The sequence below is a fragment of the Pleurodeles waltl genome, chromosome 5 (genome assembly GCF_031143425.1).
Source record: "Pleurodeles waltl isolate 20211129_DDA chromosome 5, aPleWal1.hap1.20221129, whole genome shotgun sequence".
NCBI classification, from domain to species: domain Eukaryota; kingdom Metazoa; phylum Chordata; class Amphibia; order Caudata; family Salamandridae; genus Pleurodeles; species Pleurodeles waltl.
In genome coordinates this window covers 1,343,618,714-1,343,645,154 of record NC_090444.1, presented here as the reverse complement: position 1 = coordinate 1,343,645,154, position 26,441 = coordinate 1,343,618,714, and the positions used below count along the sequence as shown (strand labels likewise).

Here is a 26,441-nt window from a genome sequence, read left to right as displayed (position 1 = left end):
ACTGGGGCCCTGTGTGACAGGGTCCCAGTGACACATACATATAGGCCACAAACCTATGAGCACTGGGGTCCTGACCAGCAGGATCCCAGTGACACATAACAACCATACTGAAAACATGGTGTTTTCACTATGAGCACTGAGGCCTGGCTATCAGGATCCCAGTGAGACAGTGAAAACAGTGACAAACACCCTGACATACACTCACAAACAGGCCAAAAGTGGGGGTAACAAGGCTAGAAAGAGGCTACCTTCTCACAACCCACTTCTCACCATGACCAAACAAGTCAACGCCGTCTCGTCTTCCTGCTTCGTCACTCTCCGCATGCTCTGAAAGATCTTACGCTGGATCCCCGGCGGCACCAGAAAAACTGTGACCCACGCCCTCGTCACCAGCCGCCTGGACTACGGAAACACCCTATATGCAGGAACCACCGCAAAACTCCAGAAACGCCTTCAGCGAATACAAAACGCCTCCGCTCGCCTCATCCTCGACATACCCCGCAACAGCCACATCTCCGCTCACCTGAGACACCTGCACTGGTTACCCGTCAACAAAAGAATCACCTTCAGACTCCTCACACACGCACACAAAGCCCTCCACAACAAGGGACCCGAATACCTCAACCGTCGCCTCAGTTTCTACACGCCCACCCGTCAACTTCGCTCCGCCAGCCTCGCACCCGCCGCCATCCCCCGCATCTGCCGCACAATGGCAGGTGGGAAATCCTTCTCCTACCTGGCGGCCATGACTTGGAACTCCCTCCCCGCCAACCTCAGGACCACTCAGGACCACCTCACATTCTGGAGGCAGCTCAAAACCTGGCTCTTCGAGCAGCAGTAACCCCCTCCCCTAGCGCCTTGAGACCCTCACGGGTGAGTAGCGCGCTTTATAAATATTATTGATTGAACTCATAGTGAGTAGTGGATTCCCACTGTGCAATGGCCACCCTTCGCTGTACGCAACCTTCAGACGTTTACAGTTGAGGCTGACATCTGGGACTGGACTAAGGTAAAGCTCTGCTCCAGTCACAAACTCCCCACCCCAACCCCCACCTTGATACCAATTCTTTTATGTAGCCATTAGGGCTGGTTTAAGCACTCATGGACAGGGCAGCAATTTTTTTGGGGCACCTAAATTAATGACCTTCCCATCTATGGATTCCTTCATTATCATCCTCCAATAGCGCCCCTCATTTCTCCATAGTCCCTTTTTCAGGCTACTTATGCCAGTGTCAGAGCACTTCATATCACACACACACATTATACAGAGATAAGGAATCCTAGATGTGTAAATCAATCTACAGAAAATGTTACGTGAGACAATGAAGGTTTTAAGGTGTAGGAATTGAGCCATCTATACTAGTAGGCAGTATATTTTAAGGGTGTTTGGTGGGAAGGCACCCAATTCTGGCACATTTCCACCTCTACTAGTGTTGGTAAACCTGGAAATGATTCAGATTACATGAGTGGGTGCATGGGAACACCCACGCTCCAACCATGTAACGTCCCTTTTATGCAGAGTAGTGCTAAGCAGCGACGTGTGCTGTATAGTGTTACGCACGATTTACCAAACTAAGCAGGGCCATTGCGTGGCTTGGTAAATCTCATTCAAGGTTTGGCATCACCCAGCGTGCCCCTGCATGGCAAAAGGGCAACGTAAAGACTTAATAAATCTGGGACTCAGGGTTTAAAACATATCACAGTTGTAGGTACTAGTTTACTAATAAGAATGTGCTCTACACAAAAGAACTCTTTTAGCAACATTAGGATAATAAAAGGCTGTGGAAAAAAACATAACTTTCTAACCTATACCATGCAGTTTGCATGCAACTCTTTGATGCCAGTTTATAGGTCAATGTGCTCTACTGGTACTGTAACACGAGATTCAAATACCAAAATGATGTTACAGAAGCAGTAATCCTCTGTGCTATCCACATAAAATACAGTTTTGTGATCAGTTCCTGTTGTCTGTGGCAGACATATTAACCTTCTGCCCTACCTAAGATGAGTTAAAACTGCCAATAGACAAAACTCCAATGTAACTCAAGCAGGGACATTTATCACCATAATTATCTTGACACTTTTACTGTTGCCTGAAAACTGATGGACACACAATGAATCAGCAGCAGGTGCTTTTAAACGCATAGGTTATTTCTACACATAGGCCTCCCTCTTTCACCTCCAACACCAATGTCAGCGCCAGGTGTGGCTGCACTGGTCGTGCCACCATCAAGTCGGCCCTGGTTGCCATTGCCAAAGTCTAGCTGTAGTGCACTATATACTTTATTTCAGGATTTACAAACTTTGCGACCCCAGGAGGATCTGTATGACCTAGGAGGCTTGCTTTTCATAAATGAGATCCATAGTAACGAGCCACAATTTTAGCCTACTTTTAACGGCAGAGGCACTGGTACAGCGATTGATTTTGTTCTAATGTTAAGTCACTTTGCACGCAGTTTGACAAACTACTCACTACATGACATAGCCGTTAGTGACCACTACCCTGAGAGTCTGCTGATTTTCGTATGATCAGGCAAACAACGCCAACCTGATAATGTTGCTTTAGTAAATAATATTGAATTAGCCTCACATAATGGGTATTCATTGCGCCAGTCCCAAATAGAACCTTAAGGTCTTCTTAACCAATTAATCAGTGACCACTCTTTAGAGTTCGGGGTATGCCTCAGTGATGTTGATCATCTGAAATGCATTAGCTCCTTTACCACGATTTCTCAAGGTGTAAAAAGAGCCCTTACAAATAAGAGGGGGAAGCTGGTGCAATGGAAAAATAATGGTTGGTTTGATTCTACATGCACCAAGGCACATAAAAGGCAAAAAAAAAGCCCTTGGGTGCTGCAAATAGATGCCCGAACAAGGTTTGTAAACTCAGGCATGAACATAAGGTAGCAATTAACAAAAGGAGAGACTGCTTGAAAGACGAAACATGGGAATCACTTTATAATGTCAGTCTTAAAAATTACAACATCTTCTTCTGGAAGATAATAAACTCTCAAACACCAGGGGTAAAAGAGAATCCCAGTATGGAGATTGCAATTATGGAAGGGGAATGGATTGGTCACTTTTCCGACATACAGCCCTGTAAGCGAGGCAGATGTGTATGATCATCCGGCTGGCGATTCTATCCAAACAGTCGCCTGCCTGACTCTAATTCCACCATTCAGCTTAGAGGAAGTTGCAGGGGCCATCAAAGCTAGTAAATCTGGAAAAGCTCCTGGCCCAGACAGCATCCCAGTGGACCTCTAGAAGGCTAATATCCAGTTACGGGGTCCTCTGTTGACTCAGGTCTTGAGGGCCTGCTGCACCTCAAGATTTATACCCTCTTGGGCGGAATCCATTATTATCCCAATATTTAAAAAAGGTGACCGCCTTAATCCAGCATGTTACAGACCCATCTCCCTTCTTGACTCATTAGCCAAAATAGCTGGCCGCATTATCCTGAATAGATTACAAGACTGGGCAGAATCAAATAACATTTTTTTTTAGAACTACAAAAAAGGTTCCGTCCAGGGATTGGAACGGTGGAACAGGCCCGAAATTTGAGTATCATAATAGGTAAATATACCAAGATCAGGGAAGGTAATCTTTACCTTGCCTTCATTGACCTGACCTCGGCATTTGATTGTGTGGTTCATGAAACCTTGTAGAGTATCTTGAATGATATATGGGTAGACCAGGCTATAATTTACAACATAAGGGAGCTTTACTCAGGAAGTAAAGCTAAGGTGAGATATGGGGTAAGAGGGGAAGTTCTAGACCCTTTGGTATACACAGAGGAGTGCGCCAAGGCTGTGTTTTAGCCTCTTTCTTATTCTCACTATGTATAAACAAGCTGGAGACAGAACTGGTAAATAAGTGTAAAGATTTCCCCCAAATCGGACCTCGTACGATCCCAGCCTTACTCTATGCAGATGACGCCGTCCTCATGGCACGGACTCCACTAGCCCTCCAGGGACTTCTGACAACGTGTGTCAGCTATATGACCAATGTGGGTCTCAAAGTTAATCGCACCAAAACTTACATTCTGAAATGTGGTAGAAAAACACTAAAGAGCCACGATATTATTATGCAGGGTGAAAAAATTAATTCCACATCAACATTCTCATACTTGGGAATTCTGTTCGACAAGGAAGGTACCTGGTTACAGTGTGTAAGTGCTAGGAAATTACAGTTTACTAAATATGGCTCTGAAGACCCTTTAAAAACGGACAGGGACTATTACTCCACACAACATGTTAAAAGTACACAGAGCAAAATGTAGTCCTACTGCAACCTATTTAGGCGGGCGTTTGGTGGCATTCCAAATGTAATATGCTCCAAATAGCAGAAAATGATTTCCTGAGAGCATTGTTAACTGTACCAAAGAGTACTTCCACTTCTGTCTGTCATGCAGAACTGGGTGTTCCCTATCTAAGTGATTTAAATCAATGGACAGCCCATTTTACTATGGCATAAATTATGGACCTCAGAACATACTGGTTTAAATCGGGCTGTCCTGGGGGACTGCCTGGCCTCTAAACTTTCTTTAAAAATACCATGGTTGAAGTACATTAATTACTTTTTTAAAGATCTGGGGCATCCTGAACATTATGAAATACCAGAATTGTTGGAAAGACCTGAAGATCTTGTGCCTTATGCACCTGACAGAAATGAGGTGGTCATCAGAAGCCCACAAACAGTGTCATGCACAACCTACTTGTCTTGACTGTGGACGGTATGCAGCCTTATCTAATACATGTAAAGAATTCAAGGCACTGTTTTGTTCTTACTCGTATGAGACTAGCTATGTTCCACCGATTGGTAATTTTCCCTACTACGAATGACTGGAGTGTGGTATTACAATCTTGCCCATCTGGCTTGGACTCAACACAAAGTACAAAACATGTGGTGTTATTTTGTGAATTCTATGATACGCTGAGGAAGCAATATACAACTCCTCTTAAGATCTCTTCACATACGTCAATGTCGCCCTGTGTATTTATATCTCCAGTCTCTTCCGAACATTGAAATATGTTACGTTTTAGTAATCTTTTTATGCTCTGTTTTAACTGTTAGAAATCACTTAAACAAAACTGTAACCTCGATGCCTCACTCTGAATCACTAAAAACAATGTATTCAGAATAGTTAGGCATGGGTTCTAGTCAATAGACTTTTTGCACGGGTAGATAGATGACCAATTTTTCATGATACACAAAAAACTTCTTCACTGAGTCATCAAGGCCAACTCAACAAGGTTATGGAATTTTGATCCACATTTTAGAGATATGTACTATTTGCCCCAATTGTAAGTGCTTTTTATCTTACTATTGAGCATTTTGTGCAAATTGTGATTAGCCACTGTGCAGAAGTTGGCTCTGTATATACTACAGAGATAGTGTGCAGAGTCCAACGGTTCCCCTTAGAAGTCGATAGTGGCAAGATTAGATAATACACTAATGCTCCATTTTGTGGTAGTGTGGTTGAGCAGTAGGCTTATCAGAAAGTAGTGTTAAGCATTTGTTGTACACACACAGGCAATAAATGAGGAACACACACTCAAAGACAACTCCAGGTCAATAGTTTTTATATAGAAAAATATATTTTCTTAATTTATTTTACAACCACAAGATTCAAGATTTGAGGTAAGTACATAAAATACGAGGTACTTCACAAAGGCAAGTAGAGAACTTTGATTTAGAACAGTAGTACATACAGTTTAGGTTAAAATGGCAATAAGCTATTTTAAAAGTGGACACTGCAAAAATCAACAGTTCCTGGGGGAGATAAGTTTGGTTAAGTTTCTAGGGTAAGTAAAGCACTTACACAGCCAGTCTCCTGGGCATAGGCAGCCCGCCGCTGGGGGTTTAAAGCAACCCCAAAGTCACTGCACTAGCAACACAGGGCCGGTCAGGTGCAGAGGTCAAGGAGGGCCGAGATCACATAGGCACCTATGGAGAACAGGGGTGTTCTGGTTCCATTCTGATAGCAGGACCTGCGTCCTCGGGGAGCAGACCAATGGGTTTTGTAGAGCACTGGGGTGGACACAAACAGGCACACAAAACACACCCTCAGCGGCACAGGGGCGGCCGGGTGCAGTGTGCAAAGTAGGCATTGAGTTTGCTATTGAAAGCAATGGAGGCACCCGGGGTCACTTAGGCGATGCAGGCAGGGCACAGGGGGTCTCCTCGGGCCAGCCACCGACTGGGCTAGGAAGAGGGCCGCCTGCTGGTCCCTCCTGCACTGGAAGGTGGTTCCTCTCGGTCCTGGGGGCTGCAGGTGCAGTAGTTGGTCCAGGCGTCTGGTTCCTTGTTACCAGGCACTCGTGGTCAGGGGGAGTCTCTAGATCCTCTCTGCAGGGCTCTCTGTGGAGGTGCGGGGGGGTCGACTCAGGGGACTCACGTCGTCGTAGTAGCCTGGAAGCCCTCTTTGCGGTGTTAGTTCTCTGAAGCTTGAGCCAGGGGCATTGGGTGCAGATTGAGAAGTCTCATGCTTCCGGCGGGAAGAGAGTGTTCTTTGGAAGTTATTAAAAAGTTGCAAAGTTGTTGCTGTTTTTGAACAGGGCTGCTGTTCTCAGGAGTTTTTTGGTCCTTCGGTTTCAGGGGAGTCCTCCGGGGTCGCTGGTCCCTGTCGGATGAGTCGCTGTGCAGGTTCTTTGAGTCTGGAGACAGGCCGGTAGGGCTGGGGCCAAGTCAGGTGTCGTCTCCGTCATCTCTGCGGGGCTTTCAGGTCAGCAGTCCTTCTTGTTGTAAGTTGCAGGAATCTTATTTCCTGGGTTCAGGGTCGCCCCTAAATACTCAATGGCTACTGTCATGAAGGGTGGCTACACCCTCTTTGCGCCTCCTCCCCGAGGGGAGGAGGGCACATCCCTATTCCTATTGGGGGAATGCTCCAATCTCAAGATGGAGGATTTCTAAAGGCAGGGGTCAACTCAGTCCAGGGCACCTTAGGGGTTGTCCTGACTGGTAAGTGACTCCTCCTTGTTTTTCTCATTATCTCCTCTGGACTTGCCGCCAAAAGTGGGGGCTGTGTCCAGGGGGTGGGCAACTCCACTAGCTGGAGTGCCCTGGAACATTGTAACACGAAGCCTGAGCCTTTGAGGCTCACTGCTAGGTGTTACAGTTCCTGCAGGGGGGAGGTGTGAAGCACCTCCACCCAGTGCAGGCTTTGTTTCTGGCCCAAGAGAGCACAAAGGCTCTCACCCCAGGGGGGGTCAGAAACTCATCTCAGTGGCAGGCTGGCACAGACCAGTCAGTCCTGCACTGAAGGATTGGGTAAAATATAGGGGGCATCTTCTAAGATGCCCTCTGTGTGCATGTTTTAATAAATCCAGCACTGGTATCAGTGTGGGTTTATTATTCTGAGAAGTTTTATACCAAACTTCCCAGTATTCAGTGCAGCCATTATGGAGCTGTGGAGTTCATTTTGACAAACTCACAGACCATATACTTAATATGGCCACACTGTACTTACGATGGCTAAGACTGGACTTAGACACTGTAGGGGCATATTGCTCATGCAGCTATGCCCTCACCTGTGATATAGTGCACCCTGCATAAGGGCTGTAAGGCCTGCTAGAGGGGTGACTTACCTATGCCTACAGGCAATATTTTGTGTGCATGGCATCCTGAGGGGGATGCCACGTTGACTTTGCCTTTTTCTCTCCACCAACACACACAATCTGCAATGCCTGTTTGCATGTGTTAGGTGAGGGGTCCCTTAGGGTGGCACAACACATGCTGCAGCCCTAAGGGACCTTCCCTGGTCACAGGGCCCTTGGTGCCACTGGTACAGTTTACAAGGGACTCATCTGTGTGCCAGGGGTGTGCCAATTGTGGAAACAATGGTAAATTTTTAGTGAAAGAAAACTAGTGCTGGGGCCTGGTTAGCAGGGCCCCAGCACACTTCTCAGTCAAGTCAGCATCAATATCAGGCAAATGGTGGGTGGTAAATGCACCAGGGAGCCATTTTCCTACATGCTGTTTTTATCCTAATGAGACTGAGAATATTTTAGTTTGATACATTATTTTATATTTTTATGAAATGTGATGAATGTATTATGCTTTTATGATCTCTTTTGGTCGAATAAAGAATTTTGATGATGATGATGATGAGGATGATGACGACCTAGGAAGAGTCCAGGTTTCGGGAATCCAACACAGGATATTCATTTCATTGCATTGTAAGGTCTCTTTGGTGCTCCCCACTTCTGCATGGGATCCAGGGTACATACACCCAGGACCCTTATGACTATTTTCTTTTTTCTTACATGGAATTCGGTTCACCATGTTTGGTAATGGCAGTTCCAAAGGCTATTCAGAGCATCACAAATTTGCAAATCTGCAACCGGATATACAAATCTGCAATAGACAGGAGGAAAAACTCCCCAAGTCCAATGGAGTGCCTCTATATTTTTTAATGGAGTCCAGATATCTCTAAAATGTAACCTCCAGACCAGATTGTTTAAACGTTACATTACAAAAAATACTGAATACATCAAGCAAAGGTAACCCTTGAGCAAAGTTCTACCGTCATGCGAAGTTTAGCGTAATCCCACTCAGCCCTTTATTTTATATTTTTAGGTCCCCATTTTACAGATATGCAGGAACCTTGCCCTGAACAACCCATATTAATTGAACAGTGCCACAGTGATAAGGAAAAACAACAAAAAAGTTTCTTCAATGGAAACTCTGTCCTAAGCATAACCACATAGGTGCTGTTGTCACCTCTAAATGAATAAAAAAAAGTATTCTGCTCGTACAAGAGACTAAACCAGTACCAAAGAGCAGGTGGTACAATCGCAATCATTTATATCATCATGGCCGCTGATACTGAGTTTTATTTCATGTTGATCTTTTTCGTTTCAATAATGAACAAAACCCATGTGCGATGAAAATAGTTGACAGCAGCCATGATGAAATAAACTATTCTGACTCTCCAAGCTACTAGAGTGTAAACTGTTTTCAGGTGTGCAGTCAGAATACTTTGAGATAATCCAACTCCTAAGGAACTCGTCCATGAGGGCTACATATCTTCACAAGAAGGCATTTGGAGAATAAATACATATTAAAAATATATGTATAGGTTTGTATACCTAGACAACACAACAGGGAATCACTGCGCTCAACATGGCACATGGATGTGGAATAAGGCCTTCAGCCAATAGTATTTGCCTTTGTGTAGCAGAACGCCTACAATAATGGCTCACAAAGTATCCCATATCAGTCTACTATCTAAATAACTGAAAAAAGGCGAAAGTTTTATCTTTACAAATAAGTGCTCCCATTGTCTTCTATTTTATATATCATCATGTTTTAGTGATACAAGTGATCTGAAGAAAAACAAAAACTTACCGTGTGATCCAGTTTTATCCAAGAAATTGCTGAGGTTAAACAACGTGTTTCTAGATGCCAAATACTGAATAAACCGCTGTAAAATAAAAATACACTTCATTTAATAGATCAACAATTCACTTTTTTTTTTTTTTTTTAATACAGCTTGCAATCAGCGAGCAAATTTTAATCACTGTCAGCAAATTAAAAAATTTAATTTCCACATTTGTAAGTCCGGCGTTTGCCACACCCATATGCATTTGATAAAATATATATAATATACATAAAGGGGCTTGCAGTCAGCCATCTTTATCCATTGCTCTACTGTAGTGTTTGCTTTCCTACCACCACAGCATGTAGCATGGGCCACATGGTCAGCCCACGTCCGCTATTAACTTCCTTGAATGCGAGCGACAACATCCCACTCTTGCATAATGCGCACATCTGCAGAATAAGTAGCCCTGTTGAGTACCACGGACTAATGGTGCAATGGGTGCTTTTACATAAAAATATAAAATGGAAATATTTGTTTTCATAAATGTATGCCTTCATAAATATATATATATATTTTTTTTTTTAAAACACCACAACCCAAAACAGCATTGGCAAAGTAGGAGTTCAGCATCCAGGACCAGACCCACTGGCTTTGACAATGCTTGTTTGGAATCCCGGCAGCACTTCAAGACATTTCGGATTTAAGACTGGAGGTTAAGTCTCTACTTTCTCCTCCCCTTGGCTGCCTGAGGTTTCCAGGTCAGCCTGGAGTAATAATCCCACAAGTAAACTCTTGTTGGGATTTCTCCTTGTCTTCAGATTCCTGGAAGAACACACACTCCCTCAGCTCCTGAAAGTCTGGGTCCTGAGTTGTGTTTTCCACTGAAGACATTCTCCCTAGCGGTGTGGGTGCAACTACATACTGTAAGTAACTGGACTACCAAAGAGTTTGGAGAAAGGGCTATGCCAGACCCCCAACCTACCCAAACTAGGAGGCTAGTGGTCCTAATCACTAAGTGCAGCGTACCCTAAAGACTAGTAGTGGTCTTTCCTGTGGAACTTTACCAGTGAGAGTGGTAGGGCAATTGTAAATGTCTTATCCCACTGCTGCCACCAATGTAGGAAGCTGGCCTGTTGTGTGGTGGACACCTATGGTGTTGGCACTTTATACCTGGTCCATGCAACCCCTATTAGTGAATGAAGACAGTGTGTAGGAAGCTAGGGCTCTCTAGAGGTAGTTCTGGATGAGCAGCCAAGACTTATCAAGGAGGAATGTAAAGCACTTGTAATACGACAGCAGTCACACAGTAACTTACCACACTGGAAAGGAACCATACAGTGTTACAAATATAAATGTTCTTTATTACAGTAGACCTGAACTAGATTACTTCTAGGCAGTCCCCCAACTGGAGGTAAGGCAGTCCCCCAACTGGAGCTATATATATATATATATATATATACATACACACACACACACACACACACACACACACATAGTAATAACTAGGAATTAGCATAGGAAACAACAAGCATTGACAAGAAACTATAGAAAAAAAAAAGCTAGGGCCCTGGGGGGGGGGGGGTGGCAAACCATATAATAAAGTAGTGGAATGCCCCCACCCAAGGAGATGGAGTCATTACAGGGGAGCTGGGAGAACACAGGACCCCAAGACGTGAGTACCTAGGTGACCCACATCGACCATGAGAGCAGAGGTAAGTACCTGGTCTTCCCAAAGACTAACAAGAGGACTTAGCAAAGAAACTCTGCAACAACAGGACCCGACTAGAGGTACCCAAAAGTGGATTCTGGGAGAGGAGGACCTGTGAAAGAAGGGGACAGAGTCCAGTCCATGGTGGTGTGTCCAGGCGGGGCAGGAGCCACTACCCATCCTTCTGTGGATGAAAATCAGGGTCCACGGGGGAGGAAGAAGATCAGCTGTGGATCCCAGGAGGTGCAGAGAAGTCCTTGAAGCCGTGCAGATGACGTCTCATGTCGGTTGTCAAGTTTGTCGGACAGTGGTCAGGAGGACCACCAACAAGCCTTGACAAATGCAAGTTGGAACATAAGAAGAGTTGCAAGGCTGAAGAGGACCAAAAAGGTCCAGGGGACTCGACCCTTAGAGGGGGGACCGGGCTGACCCACAGCAGTCAGGAGAGCCAGCAGAAGCAGTCACAGCCCCAACAGGCAATCCACTGGCAGCAGCCATAGTAAGTTGCAGTGAGGTCCAATCAGCACACCTGGAGAGGAGTCCTGCGTTGCTGGAGTAGCAGGGAGGAGACAGGCCTTAGCTGGATGAAGTGCTGGAGGCCGGGGCTACATGGAACCTGAAGAGCCTTTGGAGCCAACAAGCCTTGGTTGCTGCATGAGTCACAGTGGTATTGTTTTACAAGGAGAGGCAAGGGCTCATCTTCTTCCAAAATGGACAGAGGGCAAAGATACCCAAGGGGTCCACCCCGACCATCACCTGTATAGCAGGATCCACACAGTTTTAGAGTAGGGCATATCCACGCAGACGGATGTCCTTGCTGTAAATGCCTGCAGAGTCAGGGGAGTGACTCCTTCACTCCAAGGGAGATTCCTTCTTGCTTTCTAATGCAGCTGAAGTCTTGCCGACCCCAGAGGATGCATAGCCGAGGAAATGATGCAGTTGCTGGACAGAGGCGGGGAAACAATGTTGCAAAGTGAGGTCATATAGGGAGTTGCAGTCTTGTCAGTTCCTGAAATGTCCAGTGGTGGTTCCGGTGGGCAGGAGCAGAACAGGTGATGCAGTGCAGTCCTGGTGGAGTCTTGCATGCCTAATCTGGAGACCCACCCGCAAAGGAGGCCCTAAATAGCCCTAAAAGGTGGTTCAGTCACTTTGCACGGTGACCACCTATCAGAGGAGGTCACTGACTTCACCTGCCTGACCTGGCCATTCAGATGCTCCCATGAGCCTCTGCACATCTTGTTTTCAAGGTGGCAGAATCAAGTGGCCACTTGGAGGAGCTCTGGGCACCACCCCTGGGGTGATGATGGACAGGGGAGTGGTCACTCACCTTTCCTTTGTCCAATTTCGCACCTGGCCAGGGTCCATGGACTGGTGCAAACCGGTTTATGCAAGGAGGGCACCAAATGGGTCCACCTTAGGTGACCACCACACACAAGGCCAGCTTCCTACAAACTCAACATAGATGATGGGGAGAGGCCCAAAATGGTCCACTCCCGATGGATAACGAAATGGGCATTATTGCAGGTTGACAACTAGGAACCAGACATGGGGTCTGAGGGAGCTTAATGTGTAATTTCACAAACACTGTGAAGGAACGTTGATATATTCAGACCGATAAGTAGTCAACGGTGGCTACAACTGTACACTAAGGTCGGCTCTGCATTGAACATGAGCCCTTACACCACCATTGGACTTGTGTATCTGATGCGGTTTTTGTGGGGTTATAAACCTATCCTGTGAAGATTTAACATACCAGAATGCAGGGGGACATTAAATAGCACTGCACTACACGTAGCAGGGCATACGTTAAACACAGCAGATCAGGAAAAATGGCAGATGTCAGGGGCTGAGATATGGGGGCCAATGGAATGATGGGGCACTAGCTCAAATGTGTGAATGAGCAAAATATACCACATGTGGTGACATACACAGTAAACATACTGGACCAGGCATGATGTGTGGTGCCGGGTGCAGAGATATGGGGCTCATGGAACACTACCAACAACCCCTCAAGTGTGTGGCTGAATAACTAAAACTCTCTACAAGTACAGTCAAATGCCGATAAATGGTAACAGCATTTTACTAATGAGGATAACGACCTAGCAGTTAAGTAAAAACAATGAGTTTGAACTCTGGAGTTTAGGCATCAACAGGATAATAAAGTATGAGACATGCATTACATATACTGAGAGTTACGTAAATACAGAATGAAAATTAATTATATTATCTTGGAAATCTAAACAGCGTGTGACTACAGGGCAAGGATGCTACCACTACCCTGGTTTTGGGGAATAAAGTGTAAATTCAGGTAAGATTTATGAAGATAATTAATTTCTCATGAAGGTTACAGTGTCTCATTTTGATCCACAATGTGCGAGGTGCACTTGGGGAGACACAGGTTTAGAGTAGGTGTATGATTTATCCTGACCTCAAGTGAATAAAATCGAATGGAAAATATATTCTCTCTACAGGAACTAACGAGGTGTTACTGAAAATGGGCAATGAAGACCAAAGTTATCAGACCCACAATGGTTACCCCCTTAAACAGTTTTAACTAAGGCTGCAAAGTGGATCCATTGGTAAAATAGGGTAACAACCCTTAGTAATACACATTTTTATCGATTCTGAGGGTTTTCCTACACTGGAGTGTTGTAGCATACCCTATGATGAAGCATGCCACGATCGAGTGGGTGAGGGCATTCTTTATAACCCACTCAGGATCCCAGACTAAAGAGATAGGAAGGACAACTTCTGATATTACCTCATTCCCATTTAGCCTGTGTGGTTGTGAATTCCTAGGACATGCCTGGCTCCTGAGTATTAGGTTTTAATATGTGTATTTTTTCCAAATGAGACTGAAACAGCACAGCAATACCAAAGCTCTCACCAGTGTGTAAGGATGCAAGGACTGCTGATTGGTGGAAGTTATTATCTTACTTCGTCACAATGTTGCACATGTTGGTTAGATTAAATAATTTTTCATCTGGGGTGGTGAGGCAGTATATTTCACTTTGCTGGGCTCACATCTGCTTTGAATGCTAACACAATTTTTTTTTTTTTTTTTTTTTTTTTTTTTTTTTTTAACAGCCTGAGGTTTTTGAGAAGGACAGTTCAGCTTTTTCTTGTGACAAACCAGTATTTATTTTCTGTAATGGCTTCTGTATTTCAACAAATACCATTCTAACTGGCTCATCATTTAATTTGGTGTCTTCCAATTCAGAAGATTCTTTCAATTCAAGGTCAGACTGCTAGACACATTACATCTGTCAGTGACCAGGCACTAGTTCTCTCAAGTAACTATGATAAATGTAGCTATTATCTCCACTTGGGTGAAGGAAGCAGCAAGTCTCTTTTCAAAAGCTTTCTCCAATTCCTCTCATAAATGACACAGGTGGCTCAATGGAATTTCCTGAGCAGATTCATGACAGATTACACAAGCAACGGATTCAAAGTTGTCAAAACGGAGATGCATGTAGATTGAGAGGAATATTTTGAACTATCCTTTCAATACTTTAGAAATCACAATGAATAGCAAAACCTGAAAAAAATAGAACCTACAAAGTAAATATTGTAAAATTAGTTTCCACATAATGTCTATTGACTTTTTGAAAAAATTAATCATGTGCAGCAGCCTTTACAACAAGGTTGATTTACTGCTGAAGTACAGCGAGTGCAGGAAGCAGGAGGAGAACGGCTTGCTGATTTTCCAGACAACAATTTCGCAATAAAGGAGGATTATAGAAGATTAAACAAGTTGCGCATTAGCAGCCTAAATAAAAAACAGGAATGGTGCTGGGTGATGCACCAAGGTGGGATCTTCAAATTAAAAGTAGATAGAAAAAACATAAATTACATAGAGGGAGAATTAAAAAGCTAACTCCTACAATGGAGGATGGAAAACTTGTGATTTATTCAACACTAGAAATATTTATTTCTCTTAGTATATTTTTTTTTTTTTTTTTTTTTTAATGACAATACAATAATATCTACATTTTCATGATTAATGCAAATTCTGAGGTACATTTTATTTATTTTATATTTGAAAAAATGTAACTCATAAAAGCAAACTAAGTGGATACGTCAGTATCTAAGCAGCTACATACAAGATTAACTTTTCACTTGTTGCGTTCAATTGTTCACATAAAAGTTGCATTTTAACACTAGGAACATCAGAAATTCGAGTTGTACTGTAATTCCATTGAATAGGAATTCTGAGAATTGTGAACTAGTTTATTTTGAATGTTTGATGTCTTAGAATTACAAATGTTTGAAATGAAATGCACTACTCTGCTGTAGCATTATATAAAACATCAAAGTGTAACATATTTTGGCTGCATCTGACTTATTACTGTTTTAAATATAAGTGCTCAGTGCTTTCTACTTTGTCGGCATGCTATCTTGATTTCTGTTAATGCAACGGGACTACAGTTGAATATTATTGCATTTACTGAGTAACTGAGATGTTATTTATTCTTGCCAATGTATAAATGTATTAGATAAGACCGTTCTTCCTTGCTTCTTTAAATAAATCTTGAAGTTTTAGTAACCAACTAATCAATGTTAACAGTACTGAGATATATTCTAAATGTGTACATATTACATTTTGTAAGTCTATTTATAACATGTACTTTAAATTTTTGAGCATACAGAACAATTAGTACCAATGTATACTACAGAAGAGGAAATACAGATTTAATGGACATTCTGAAAGCAGTGATCATAAATGAGAATGAGAAAAAATATATATACTGTTAAAATGGTCTTTGTTTGCTTTAGAAATGAATAACTAAAATAAATAGAATAACATATGTTGGAAGATGTGGGAGATATGGCTATTACAGTGTGGAACTCTTGGTTATTAAGAGAATTCAGTAGCTTATTCCTAAACAGAAATACATTGTATTATTGCAACAGGATATAAAAAAAACGGTTTGCTATATGGTTTTGATGCATGCACATATCACAACAGGACCATATCGGTAGAAACAGTATTGGTGGTTACCCCAGTGTACAACCAATGGGAAGATTTACAATGCAATGCAATGCTTTGTTTAGAGTAACTTTAAATGTGTCCCACTTTGAACATGTGCTGTACAGTGCAGCATACATGAAAAGTTATGAGAAATAAAAGCAAAACATATGAAACAAACATTTCAGGGCTGCAAAGGGTTAGAAACCCATGTCTCCTAAAATGCCTTGAGTTTCACTTAAACTTTGTGGTTGCTTTAACACCCTTCACTGTAATGGAATACTATATTCAGTCACCCTGCCATATAACCCATCCAGAAACTTTAGAGATGCCTCGAGACTCATGGGACATCTATTTACATTGAGAGGAACCACTGTCCTAGTAGTTTGTTAATGTACGAAAACCTTGACAGACATTACTGTCACATGACAGCTGTCCATCAAAGGTTTTATCTTTATTTTTCAAAGTGACAATCCTAGAAATAAGAGTATGCTTTTAAAAAAAAAAAAAACACAAAAAAAAACACAGACTGCCCACCCCCACCCCCCACCCCCAACCGTCCTGGAACTTTTATCAGAAGATACATAATTATGTTTTTCTTCTTCCAGTCTGCCAGATCTTACACTGTCCACCCTAACTAGAGAACATGGTGCTGTATTTTGTTCAAGAGCCCCCGTTTGGTTGTTTTCTTGGAGGAAGTATTCAGTTAACAAAGCTGATGGGAGTTTGTTGTTGATGCAATACTACTATTCCACACAATTTTAAATTAGGTGGGCACACAAAGGGTTTCGCATAGAAGGTAATCTGTTGAATTTGTGACAAAGTACCCTGTCTGCTACACTTTAAATCACTCCTTTGTTCGTAATTAGGTCACTATGAGGAATATTTACTAATAGTTTGCAAAACACTGCAGCAAGGCAAGCTGCTGCACTGCGTTGCAAGAATGTGAGAGAGCTGAACGGAGCCATATTTACCAGGATATTGTGCTGTCCCACTCCCTCTGAGCCCTGGTACACTTGTGGCTGTCCGGCACCAACTTAGGCACCCTTGCACCATGCTGCACGAGTACCTGCATTATAAGCAGAATCTGCTTGTGAGGAAGGGATATCTTTTTGGAAAGAAACATTAGAGACGTATTTCTCTTTCTATGTGTTCTGCAGAATGCAGCACACATGCAAAGAGGAAGTAACAAGACGAAAAAAATATTTCTCCTTGTTAAGTCAGTCGGGTAGGTCCACTAGTTCGGTAAAAAGCAAGGTGTGCAAGTTATTGTAAATCTTGGTATGCGTCAAAATACATTAGTGAATGTACGGGAATGCTCATGCTCCACTCATGTAATGCCTTCCTGAAGCAAAGTAGCACAAAACTGAGCTTTTCTTGTATTTACTAAACCACACAAATCAACACAGCATGGCTTAGTAAGTGCACCAATGGATTTTGCTTCAGGCTGCACCAAAAAAGTGATGCATCCCGACGCAAAATCTTAGTAAATACGAGTCCTAAGTATTTATGATGCAGAATGTTGTATTTTCTTCATTGCAGTAGGTTATATTGGTCATTAAAGTTCCATTCACTTGTTCTAGTCCTTCACCTTCAGCTCATACTGATAACCATGAGGCAGGCTTTTAATGGCTGCTATAATCCGCTACAGTACGTCCTAGGGTTCTATTAAGATGTTCTGCCCTCATGAGACAAAATGTTCTAATTTAACAGTTGTTCACTGTTGTACTGTAGCTAGTTTGTTCTACCATCTCCGAATGATTTCGGCCCGTCTAGCTGAATCAACATTCATGCAGTGGGATGGTGTTCAGATGGTAAGGCAATATTATGATTAATAATTCTGTACTCTAATTTGATGAAATTGTAATTCTTTTGCTCACGCCATGTTGAATTTGCAGTTTTCATTCTATTCATTGAGGTTTACTAAATAAACCCTCGAATTTGGGGGTGAGACAGAACTTCTAAGAAACTTCTCTGATGCTACGAGGGATACTGTATAATTTCTTACTGATTTTACTTCTGACTGGGACATAGAATATTTCTTGATTTCGCTTACCACTCTGTACAGTCTAATTACTGAGTGCCTTCAGGGTGATAACTTTAAGCCATCAGTACTTTACAATTTCTGTATTGCACTTTTTTTTTTTTTTTTTTAAATAAATCCTTCAAATGTTCTAATTCTGCCCTAGAACTCGGTTATTTGGTATGCCTTAGTGGCCAAAACTTAAGAGGTCTCAGTTGTGACTCCTATCATGCCCCTTGCAGCCCTAGGCACTACCTTTGCGACCCCTGGCCTTAGACCTGGCAAAAATCAGTGCCAAGAACCCAAAGACAACTCATGATTATGGACATCGGTTGGGGTTTTACATTTCTTGTTTTCTGTCAATTTATAGTACACTTAAAGATCATAATATGTTCATTATTCCCTTTTAGTGTAATAAGGAATAAATTACTATTAGTTGGATATGGCTGTCCCAGGCAGCTGAGGGAAGTAAAACAAATGCTTTTAAATGTATGTTGGGTGCATGCTTGCAGGAGAGAGTGTGTTTAACTGAGAGCAAGTGTGTTAACGTGTGTGTATAGTTAAGCATGTGTCTATGAGAGAAAGTGAAGGCTAAGTGGCATTTGATTTCACTTCCGCTACCCCTGGCGCTTCAGGATACCCAAGTCAGAGGAAACACTCTGCTTCGCCTGCTGGAAGCAGAGGTTTAATCTCTTTTCCTGCCTGCAGAAATATGGTGAGGAAAAGAGATGAAATGATTGCTCTTGCACACAGGGAGCTGCATGGTTAGCGGGGAGCCAGCTGGGACCACAGGGACCTTGAGACTCCACCCGTGGTTCCTATTGTGATGAGGTCCCCGGGTCCAAAATCAGTCAGGGGAGAGGGGCCTTGCAGCCCCTTCCCCACTGAATAGTAGTGGATTGGGTCCCAGGGGCCTTAGTTGGCCCAGGGAGGGGGGAGGGCTTTGTCCCTCTCCCTTCAAGAGAATGGCTCTCCCTTTAAATTGCTACATGTATGCAAATATGTAAATCACCTGGACGCAGCGCCTACTTGGCTCCACACTGTCCACCTTAAAATTATGCAAAGGTCTTTCCCATTTTGTCAGGATGATGTACAGCTTCCCAAAGCCCCCCCTTGCATTTCCCACTGGTTTTGCTGGTGCGGTCTTGATGCAAAGGAATATGAGGACATCTCCACAAAACAAAGAAGCACTTATTTCATACAGATAAGAGGAAGGACTCTGCTTTGGTGGAGATATACATCTTTGTAGTCTTGTTGGCCTCTCTATAGTAGGATTCATGTTATCACATAATTCTAGAGAAACCGGCAACAGGAACAATCATGTTGCCAAAATCCACACAAGGTCACTGGTGACATTTCCTTGTGGTCAATTACACAGCTGTTTTGTAGAATACATGATGGACATTTATGCAAGGAGGCAGAAAGAACTCCACGTAGGTAGATAGTTCAAGAAAAGCTGTGGACTCTTGGTGAATAAAAGGACAGATGCGGTTCCTTTGTGGCACAGTCACTCACATTCCCACACAGACACTCCCATTCACAGATGCACTCAGACACTCATTCACTCACTCACAGACCCATTCGGACACACACACCCACTCATAGGCCCATTCAGACCCACTAAGAGACTCGAGCATCCACTCACAGACCCACTTACAGATTCATACACTCACAGAGACACTCTCACACCCAGAGATATCCTCTCAAACTTACTCTCACACCCTGATACTCACACCCTCTCTCACACCAAGACACACCCACTCACACCTACTCTCACATGCAGACACACCCTCACACACCTATTCTCACACCCACACACACCCTCTCACATCTATTCACACACTCACAAGAGACCAACTCCAGCCCTTGCCAAAGACCCTGCACAGCGTGGGGTTGGGTGGTAATGGGGGTTGACCGTGGTGTCTGCCAGCAGGTCAGGCCCTGCAGTTAACACCTGCTGTGCAAGGCCATGCGCAGCATGGGGTTAGGTGGTTATAGAGGGTTGGCCACTTTGCAGAGCATGACGGTGGTCTCATTAACGTATAGCAATGAAAATTAATTTGTTTAAGAAAAAAATAGAAAGTCACTGTAAAAAAACAAAGATTGCAGGGATGTTATACTTAGAAAATAGAATAAAAAAAATAATAAAACACAGAAATCACTTAAATAGTTCAGAAGTTAGAGTTATTTCAAGTAACTATAACTCACTGCCTAAGGCAACTATAACTTTCGCCCTCACCATGCATTGGTAATTACCCCCGATATTACAGCACTAATGACAGCATATAAAATGTCAATAAAAATATCAATGAAATATTAGCAGTCAAATTATTGAAGAAAAACCTGTGCATGGCGGGCTGCGAGTTATAGTTACCCTAGGCCGCAAGTTATATAGTTACTTGAAATAACTATAACTGCTGAATTTCTCTAGTTTTGTCCTATTAAATTCAGAACCTTACTATAACACCCATTCATATTTAGACTATATATATTTATCTATAGAATCCAGTGGTGGTCGATACTGGCTAGTTATTATAGTTCGGATTGCTTATCCAAAGACAAGCCATTTTTTGGTTTACTAATAACTTTGGCACCATTTCACTGATCTTTTTGTCAACACTTTCCCTAAAAAAAGCTGATTCACTTCTGCTTATTCCTGGAAAGTTGCTGGGTGATCCATCAAGGGAGGGCCATGAAAAAAGAGAGGGGGAGGGGTGAAACAAGCAAACTTCCTCATGCATTTTACATAGACTTCTTTAAACAGCACTACAGTAAAAACTGCTGAATGGAATTACACGAGATTTGGCAGGAAGCTAGAACTTGGTTAGCATATTGTGTTTTTTGTGTAAATCTGTTCTGTAGTTTGAGAAATTAAGGTTTAAAAATATTTGTATAAATGAATGGTTGGGCCCACGAAAAGCTTGCAAGAGCGGCAATTTAAAAACAGAGCATTGAGATTGGCCCTGGGAGCATTTTTCCCTTTGGGAGTGAATGCTGCAACTGGCTGCCAGCAACATGAGCCATTATCACAGCCCCATCCCGGAGGCTTTAAAGAAAAGAAGAAAAAAACAAAAAAACAAAAATGGCCTGGGGACCCCCATCTTCCAGGGCTATAAGTTGCTTTAAAAGGGAGGGCGGTCTTGTGGCCCAGGGGACCCGTTTCCTTTGTACCGGCTCACTTACTGTGTCCCAGGAAGCTGATCCCCAGGACACAATAGTTTCCCTGTCTGCAATACCGTGGGCAGGGAAACATGTCTGGTGGGATCATTTTTCAATCTCCCACCAAACCGGAGTTAACATCAACTCTACTACAAGCTGACGGGAGCTTTAAAAAATGCTTCCACTGGCTGGATGCATTTTTGTTATCTGTTTCCCTGCCCACACTGATGAAGGCAGGGAAACAGAACAACAGATTGCTCTTTCCAGGAGAGAGCAGTGTAATTCGCTTCTCTGTCCGGGCAGGAGCAATGTCGGCTCCAGTATCACGTGGGGAGCTGGCTGGAGCCTTGGGGCTCCCCCCGCATGCCCTAACCTGTTGGTTAGTAGATGTCCCGGGTGTGGGTACCCACTACCCACCCTTAATTAATGGGGTTCCCAGCACATGTAAAGCTTCAGCGAGGTACGTGACATGACCGCCTCCCCTTAGATTTGGAGAAGACCCAAGAAAACTTATGAAATGTGCTGCGCAGCCCCCCTCCCCAATTTAGTTTTTTTGCCCCAGGGCCCATCAAGACTTTGGGGGTAGGGGGATGCACACGCCCATCCCCCTGTTTAATCGTATTTGTCCCTGGGGGTAGGTCCCTGGGACCTTTAAAGGTTTGGGGATGGTAGCCATGTGGCCCCTCCCATTTTATTTGAACGGGGTCACTGAGGCTAGATAAGAGGATGTGAGCAGTGTATGATTAGATGCCTGTGGAGAGCTGGGAGCAGAGCCTCGAATCAATACAAGGCCTGAAGCTAACCCCAGGCCACATACAAACAAAGGCCATGCACGGAGTGTGGTTAGCTGCCTCTAGGTGGCTGTCTGTGGTGGGTTAGATGCAGGGCCAGGATGCAAGCACTGCAGCCAACCCCATGCTGGGCACAGCGAAAGGCAGCGTACAGTGTAGGGTTGACAGACTCCAGCTGAGTTTGCTACAGCTAGGCCCTGTTGTCAATGGGGCTGACATGGGGTTGGCTGGACAAATCCCCACTCTGCACGGCCAAAGATCATGTGCGGTGGGGTTTTTTTGCTTTAAAGCACAGTAATAAAATATAACTTTACATTTAAAAAAAAAACAACTAGAAAGTCACTGAAAAGGTTAAAGAAACGTTCTAGTTAGGTGAATATGTCAGTGACAACGGTAATGTTTTTTACTAAAAAAAAAACAAAAAAAAAACACAGAAATTCACCAATTACAGTGAGCAGAGCTAAGTAGAACTTGCACCCCCCCCACCATGCACTGCTTATGAACTTACATACTAATCACTCATGACATGTTCTATGACATCTTATGAAATTACGGACATCATCCAGTGGGTGTGCAAGTTTGTTTTATAGTTTACACAGTACCAAGTAACTTCTATGTTACCTTTCTACCTAATTTTATACAGCCTTTGTCCAGCTAATGGGTGTAAGTGTTTACAAAATGCACGTGCTCCTAGTGCATCATAGGTGTGTAGTGAACACACTAGGATGACTTGTTTTCACCATGTTCCACCCAAGTGTTTTGGTTCTGCAGAAAGTTTCCAACTCGGTAAAGATTCCACTTAGTAAATACTAAGGGCCTGATTACAACCTTGGCGGATGGGATACTCTGTATATTGTATCCATTGTAATATGGCGGAAAGGATATCCCATCCGCCAAGCTAGTAATCAGGCCCCAGGTTTTGTAGGCAGCCTTGAGTTACTACACAGAATCATCTTGGCATGACAATTTCTACTTAACATAGAAAACTGTGCACACCAGATACTAACCTATGTATAAGTGCTTCTTTTTTTTCAGACAATGGGCTATCTGTAAACTTTTCACCACAGAAAGAAGGTTGCAAGTAGTATAATCTTTAGCACCTTCGGACCTTTGTATTTTAAGCCAAGGGTTGCATAGAGCATACGCTGTTCTTAGTAGATGCTTTTTAATACTCTGTGGTAGATTTCACACAAGTTTCTCTGTGGGCAAACAGTGTGGTACAGAGTAAACTTTCTCCATAGAGTCAACACTGTTTACAGCACCCACTTTTCTACTCATATCAACTTTATTTCTCAATGTAGGTATGATGACTGAAGGGTTTGATACAAATAAAAACTGTCCATAAGAGGGCATCAACTTTGGTACAGACGTTGATTATCTTGAGTAACTTGTCTCTGAATACTGAACTCTTGGTGCAATGAGGGTTTTCCATATATCCGTGGTTGATTGTTAAAGTGTGCTAGGGCACCTGTGAAGTGGATTGTTTCTTGCAACACCTAAAAGAATTGTATCTGTGAAGGCATTAATGATGCTTCATATTACTCTGAGCTATTATGTACTTAATATCAGGGTTCTAATTCCAGACTAGTTTATAGAGTAATGTTTACAAAAGAAGCTTGGATTATGTCATCCGGGATGTCATCAGTGTTGTCAAATGATGTCATAGAACATGTCATGAGTGATGTAACATGTGAGGACATAAGTAGTGCATGGCGGGGGTACAAGTTATAGTTAGCTCTGTAATTGGTGAATTTCTTGGTTTTGTTAGTTCCAAAACTTAATGTTGTCCCTGACTTATTCACCCAACTTGAGCATTACTTTAACCTTTGTTTTTTCCAGTGGATTTTTAAGGTTTTGTGCACATCTTGGCTCTAGGGGTAGGCTTCTCTGGGCCTCTAAAGGCTAAGGGTAGAAGGCTGTGCGCCCCCATCATTAAATACAGCATGAGTGGTGGGCTCTCCATGGCCTATATTGGCGGGTAGAAGGGGGGTAGCGCACCACCCTCTGCTTATGAAAGCAGCCCCAAGGGTGGGCTCCCTCTGGCCTATATAGTGGGTCTGGGAGGAGTGGCCACATGTCCCTCACACCTTAATTACAGCAAAAAGTACTGGGGTTTCATTCAATTTTGGAACTGGTGAGGGTCCTGTAATGGCTGCCAGCATGGGAGCAACATTCATCTGATGTTGCTGGCAGCCAATCAGAGTGTTTGTTTCTGCTGGAGTCTGGCTCTTGCAGGACCAAACTAGTCCAAGGGAAATAAAGCCCCCTGGGCCAATTAGAATGCTCTATTTTTTAACTGCCGCTCCCACAAGAGTCACTCGAGCCTCTCACGGACCGAACAGTCCAGATATACAAATAATTGTTACCCTTAATTTTGGGGGGGAGGGGGGAGGAGGAAGTACTGAACTGATTTACACCAACTCACAAAAAGCACATTCTGCAGACTAACATCTAGATTTCTGACAAATTTGGTGTAGTTTTTTCAGCAGTTTTTGCTGTAGTACTCCTTAAAGAAGTCTATGGAAAACACATAGCGATTTTGTGTTTTGGGAACCCCCTTTTTCTTCCTCACCCCCCCTTGACAGATCATCATGTAACTTTCCATGCACAAATGAGGCAATAAAGATCACTTTTTTTGGAAGGTTTAGAGGAGATTCGTCAAACAGCGCCAAAGCTATAAAACACATTCCCTGGATGTTTTACTGAGAGGTTCCCTCTAGTGCACATATTTTCACGCTCTACATGAGCAGACAGTCTGTAGTAGAATTTGGTGACAATTGGATCTAAAATCTGTAGGCAGCAAAGCTATAATCAGTATGAGTTAAACTGAATATTAACTTGCTCAATAATTATGGGTAATATAGATTAGCAACATTAATAATCATTGACTTGCTCGGACATTAATTATACTCCTACCCGTTAGACCAAATGATTATTTGTGTGTGATAAATAAAAGGTAACTATGCATTAAATCCTAACTACACGGGGGATCAACTGGAAAAAAAAACTACACCACCCATGAGTTCATGTGGCCGTATAGCACCTGCAGACAGCATTTAAACTCACCCAGCACGTCATTTGGCATCTCCTCAACGCAGTGGGACCCAGACAGCCGGGACATGGACCTTGGGAGATTGATGGAGGTCTATTGCCTAGCCAGCCTTCACATGTTTACTTACACAAAGCAATTTTAAAAGAGGTAGCACTCTGAAAAGAATCGCTATTTCCTAACACTTACACAGCGAGCTCATGCTCAATTACAGATCACCTTTTTAATTTGAACTTTAAGGACAATGGTGATCAGATAATGTTACTGGTGACCATGAGAAAAGATTGATAGACTGCACCAAATATGCCAAGAAAATGTCTCACAAAACTGAGAACTATGTTTGGGGTGAGTGATTTTATGGGATACCATCATACTTACCGACATAATATATTGCCCATTCCTAGCTCTCTACATGAATCATTTTCTGTATACCTTCAATTCATCCAGATTGGGATATGCGCACACAGTGCGGTGTGCAGGCTAGTAGTACAGAACATTGCCCATTTTCGTTCATTATGAAGACTGATAGCGCAAATGTATTAATTAAAAATTATTAATGAATGTTTATGTATGAAAAATGTAGAAAAACAGATAACGTAGAAAAATAATGTGCATGTTTGAAAATGTGCCCTTGGAGAGCAATCACCAAGATTCAGAAATGTACTAATAAAATGAATAGCATATATGAAATATAGAAAAATGTATCGAAATAACATAGTAGTATGTTATATTTAGAGATATATTTTGTGTTTTGCATTATATTGTAGAGCTTATTTTAGCCAAAGTCGCGGCCTAGTTTTGCCAGGCCTCGTGCAGAAGCTGAACATTAACGTTAAAATGAAAGATGCTGACAAATCAAACTAACCATGAACTGCTCATTGTTTAATAAAAAAATTGTTTAGCTGAAACCTCTGCATGAAGCGACAGACAGGAGACGATGGAAACCAGAATGTATCAACTGCTGTGTAAAGCAGTCAGAGCATACTTTCCCAGGACTCGAACAATAGAGACACTGACTGGAGTAGAAGATGCAACATTTTTTATACTTGACGAGCCGGACGATGAGGACATCACGAAGTGAACCAATCAACAATCTGAGAACTGTACAATATTAAAATTTATAGATTTGGAGCAATTGGACCGAGTCATAACTGATGATTAATTGACCAATTAGGAATTGGGGGAAATAGTCTGTGCGACTTTGATATAATGCTGAGACAAAGGACGAAAACTTCAGAACAGATTATGATACGGATAGAGAGAGATGCCAAGGCGATTCCAGATTCGGTCATTGGGCTCAAGTTCCTGAGAGCCTGATATGATTGTGAACGATTGATGACCTGAGGACGAAGACTGACTTGTTGCTGATCCATCCAGAGGATAGGTAGATATGACAATGTGGTTGAATTAACTTTTGTGC

General features: G+C 42.8%; 1 protein-coding gene across 11 annotated transcripts in view; it reads right to left on the bottom strand.

Annotated features, from left to right (window-relative positions):
- Nucleotides 1–26,441, bottom strand: part of SNAP91 (synaptosome associated protein 91) — a 639,351-nt gene that overhangs the window by 510,375 nt on the left and 102,535 nt on the right. For all 11 annotated transcript variants that reach the window (XM_069235597.1, XM_069235603.1, XM_069235599.1 and 8 more), the window contains exon 4: nucleotides 9,349–9,424. In XM_069235597.1, coding sequence (XP_069091698.1) covers nucleotides 9,349–9,424 — 76 coding nt within the window. The remainder of the gene's footprint in view (nucleotides 1–9,348; nucleotides 9,425–26,441) is intronic.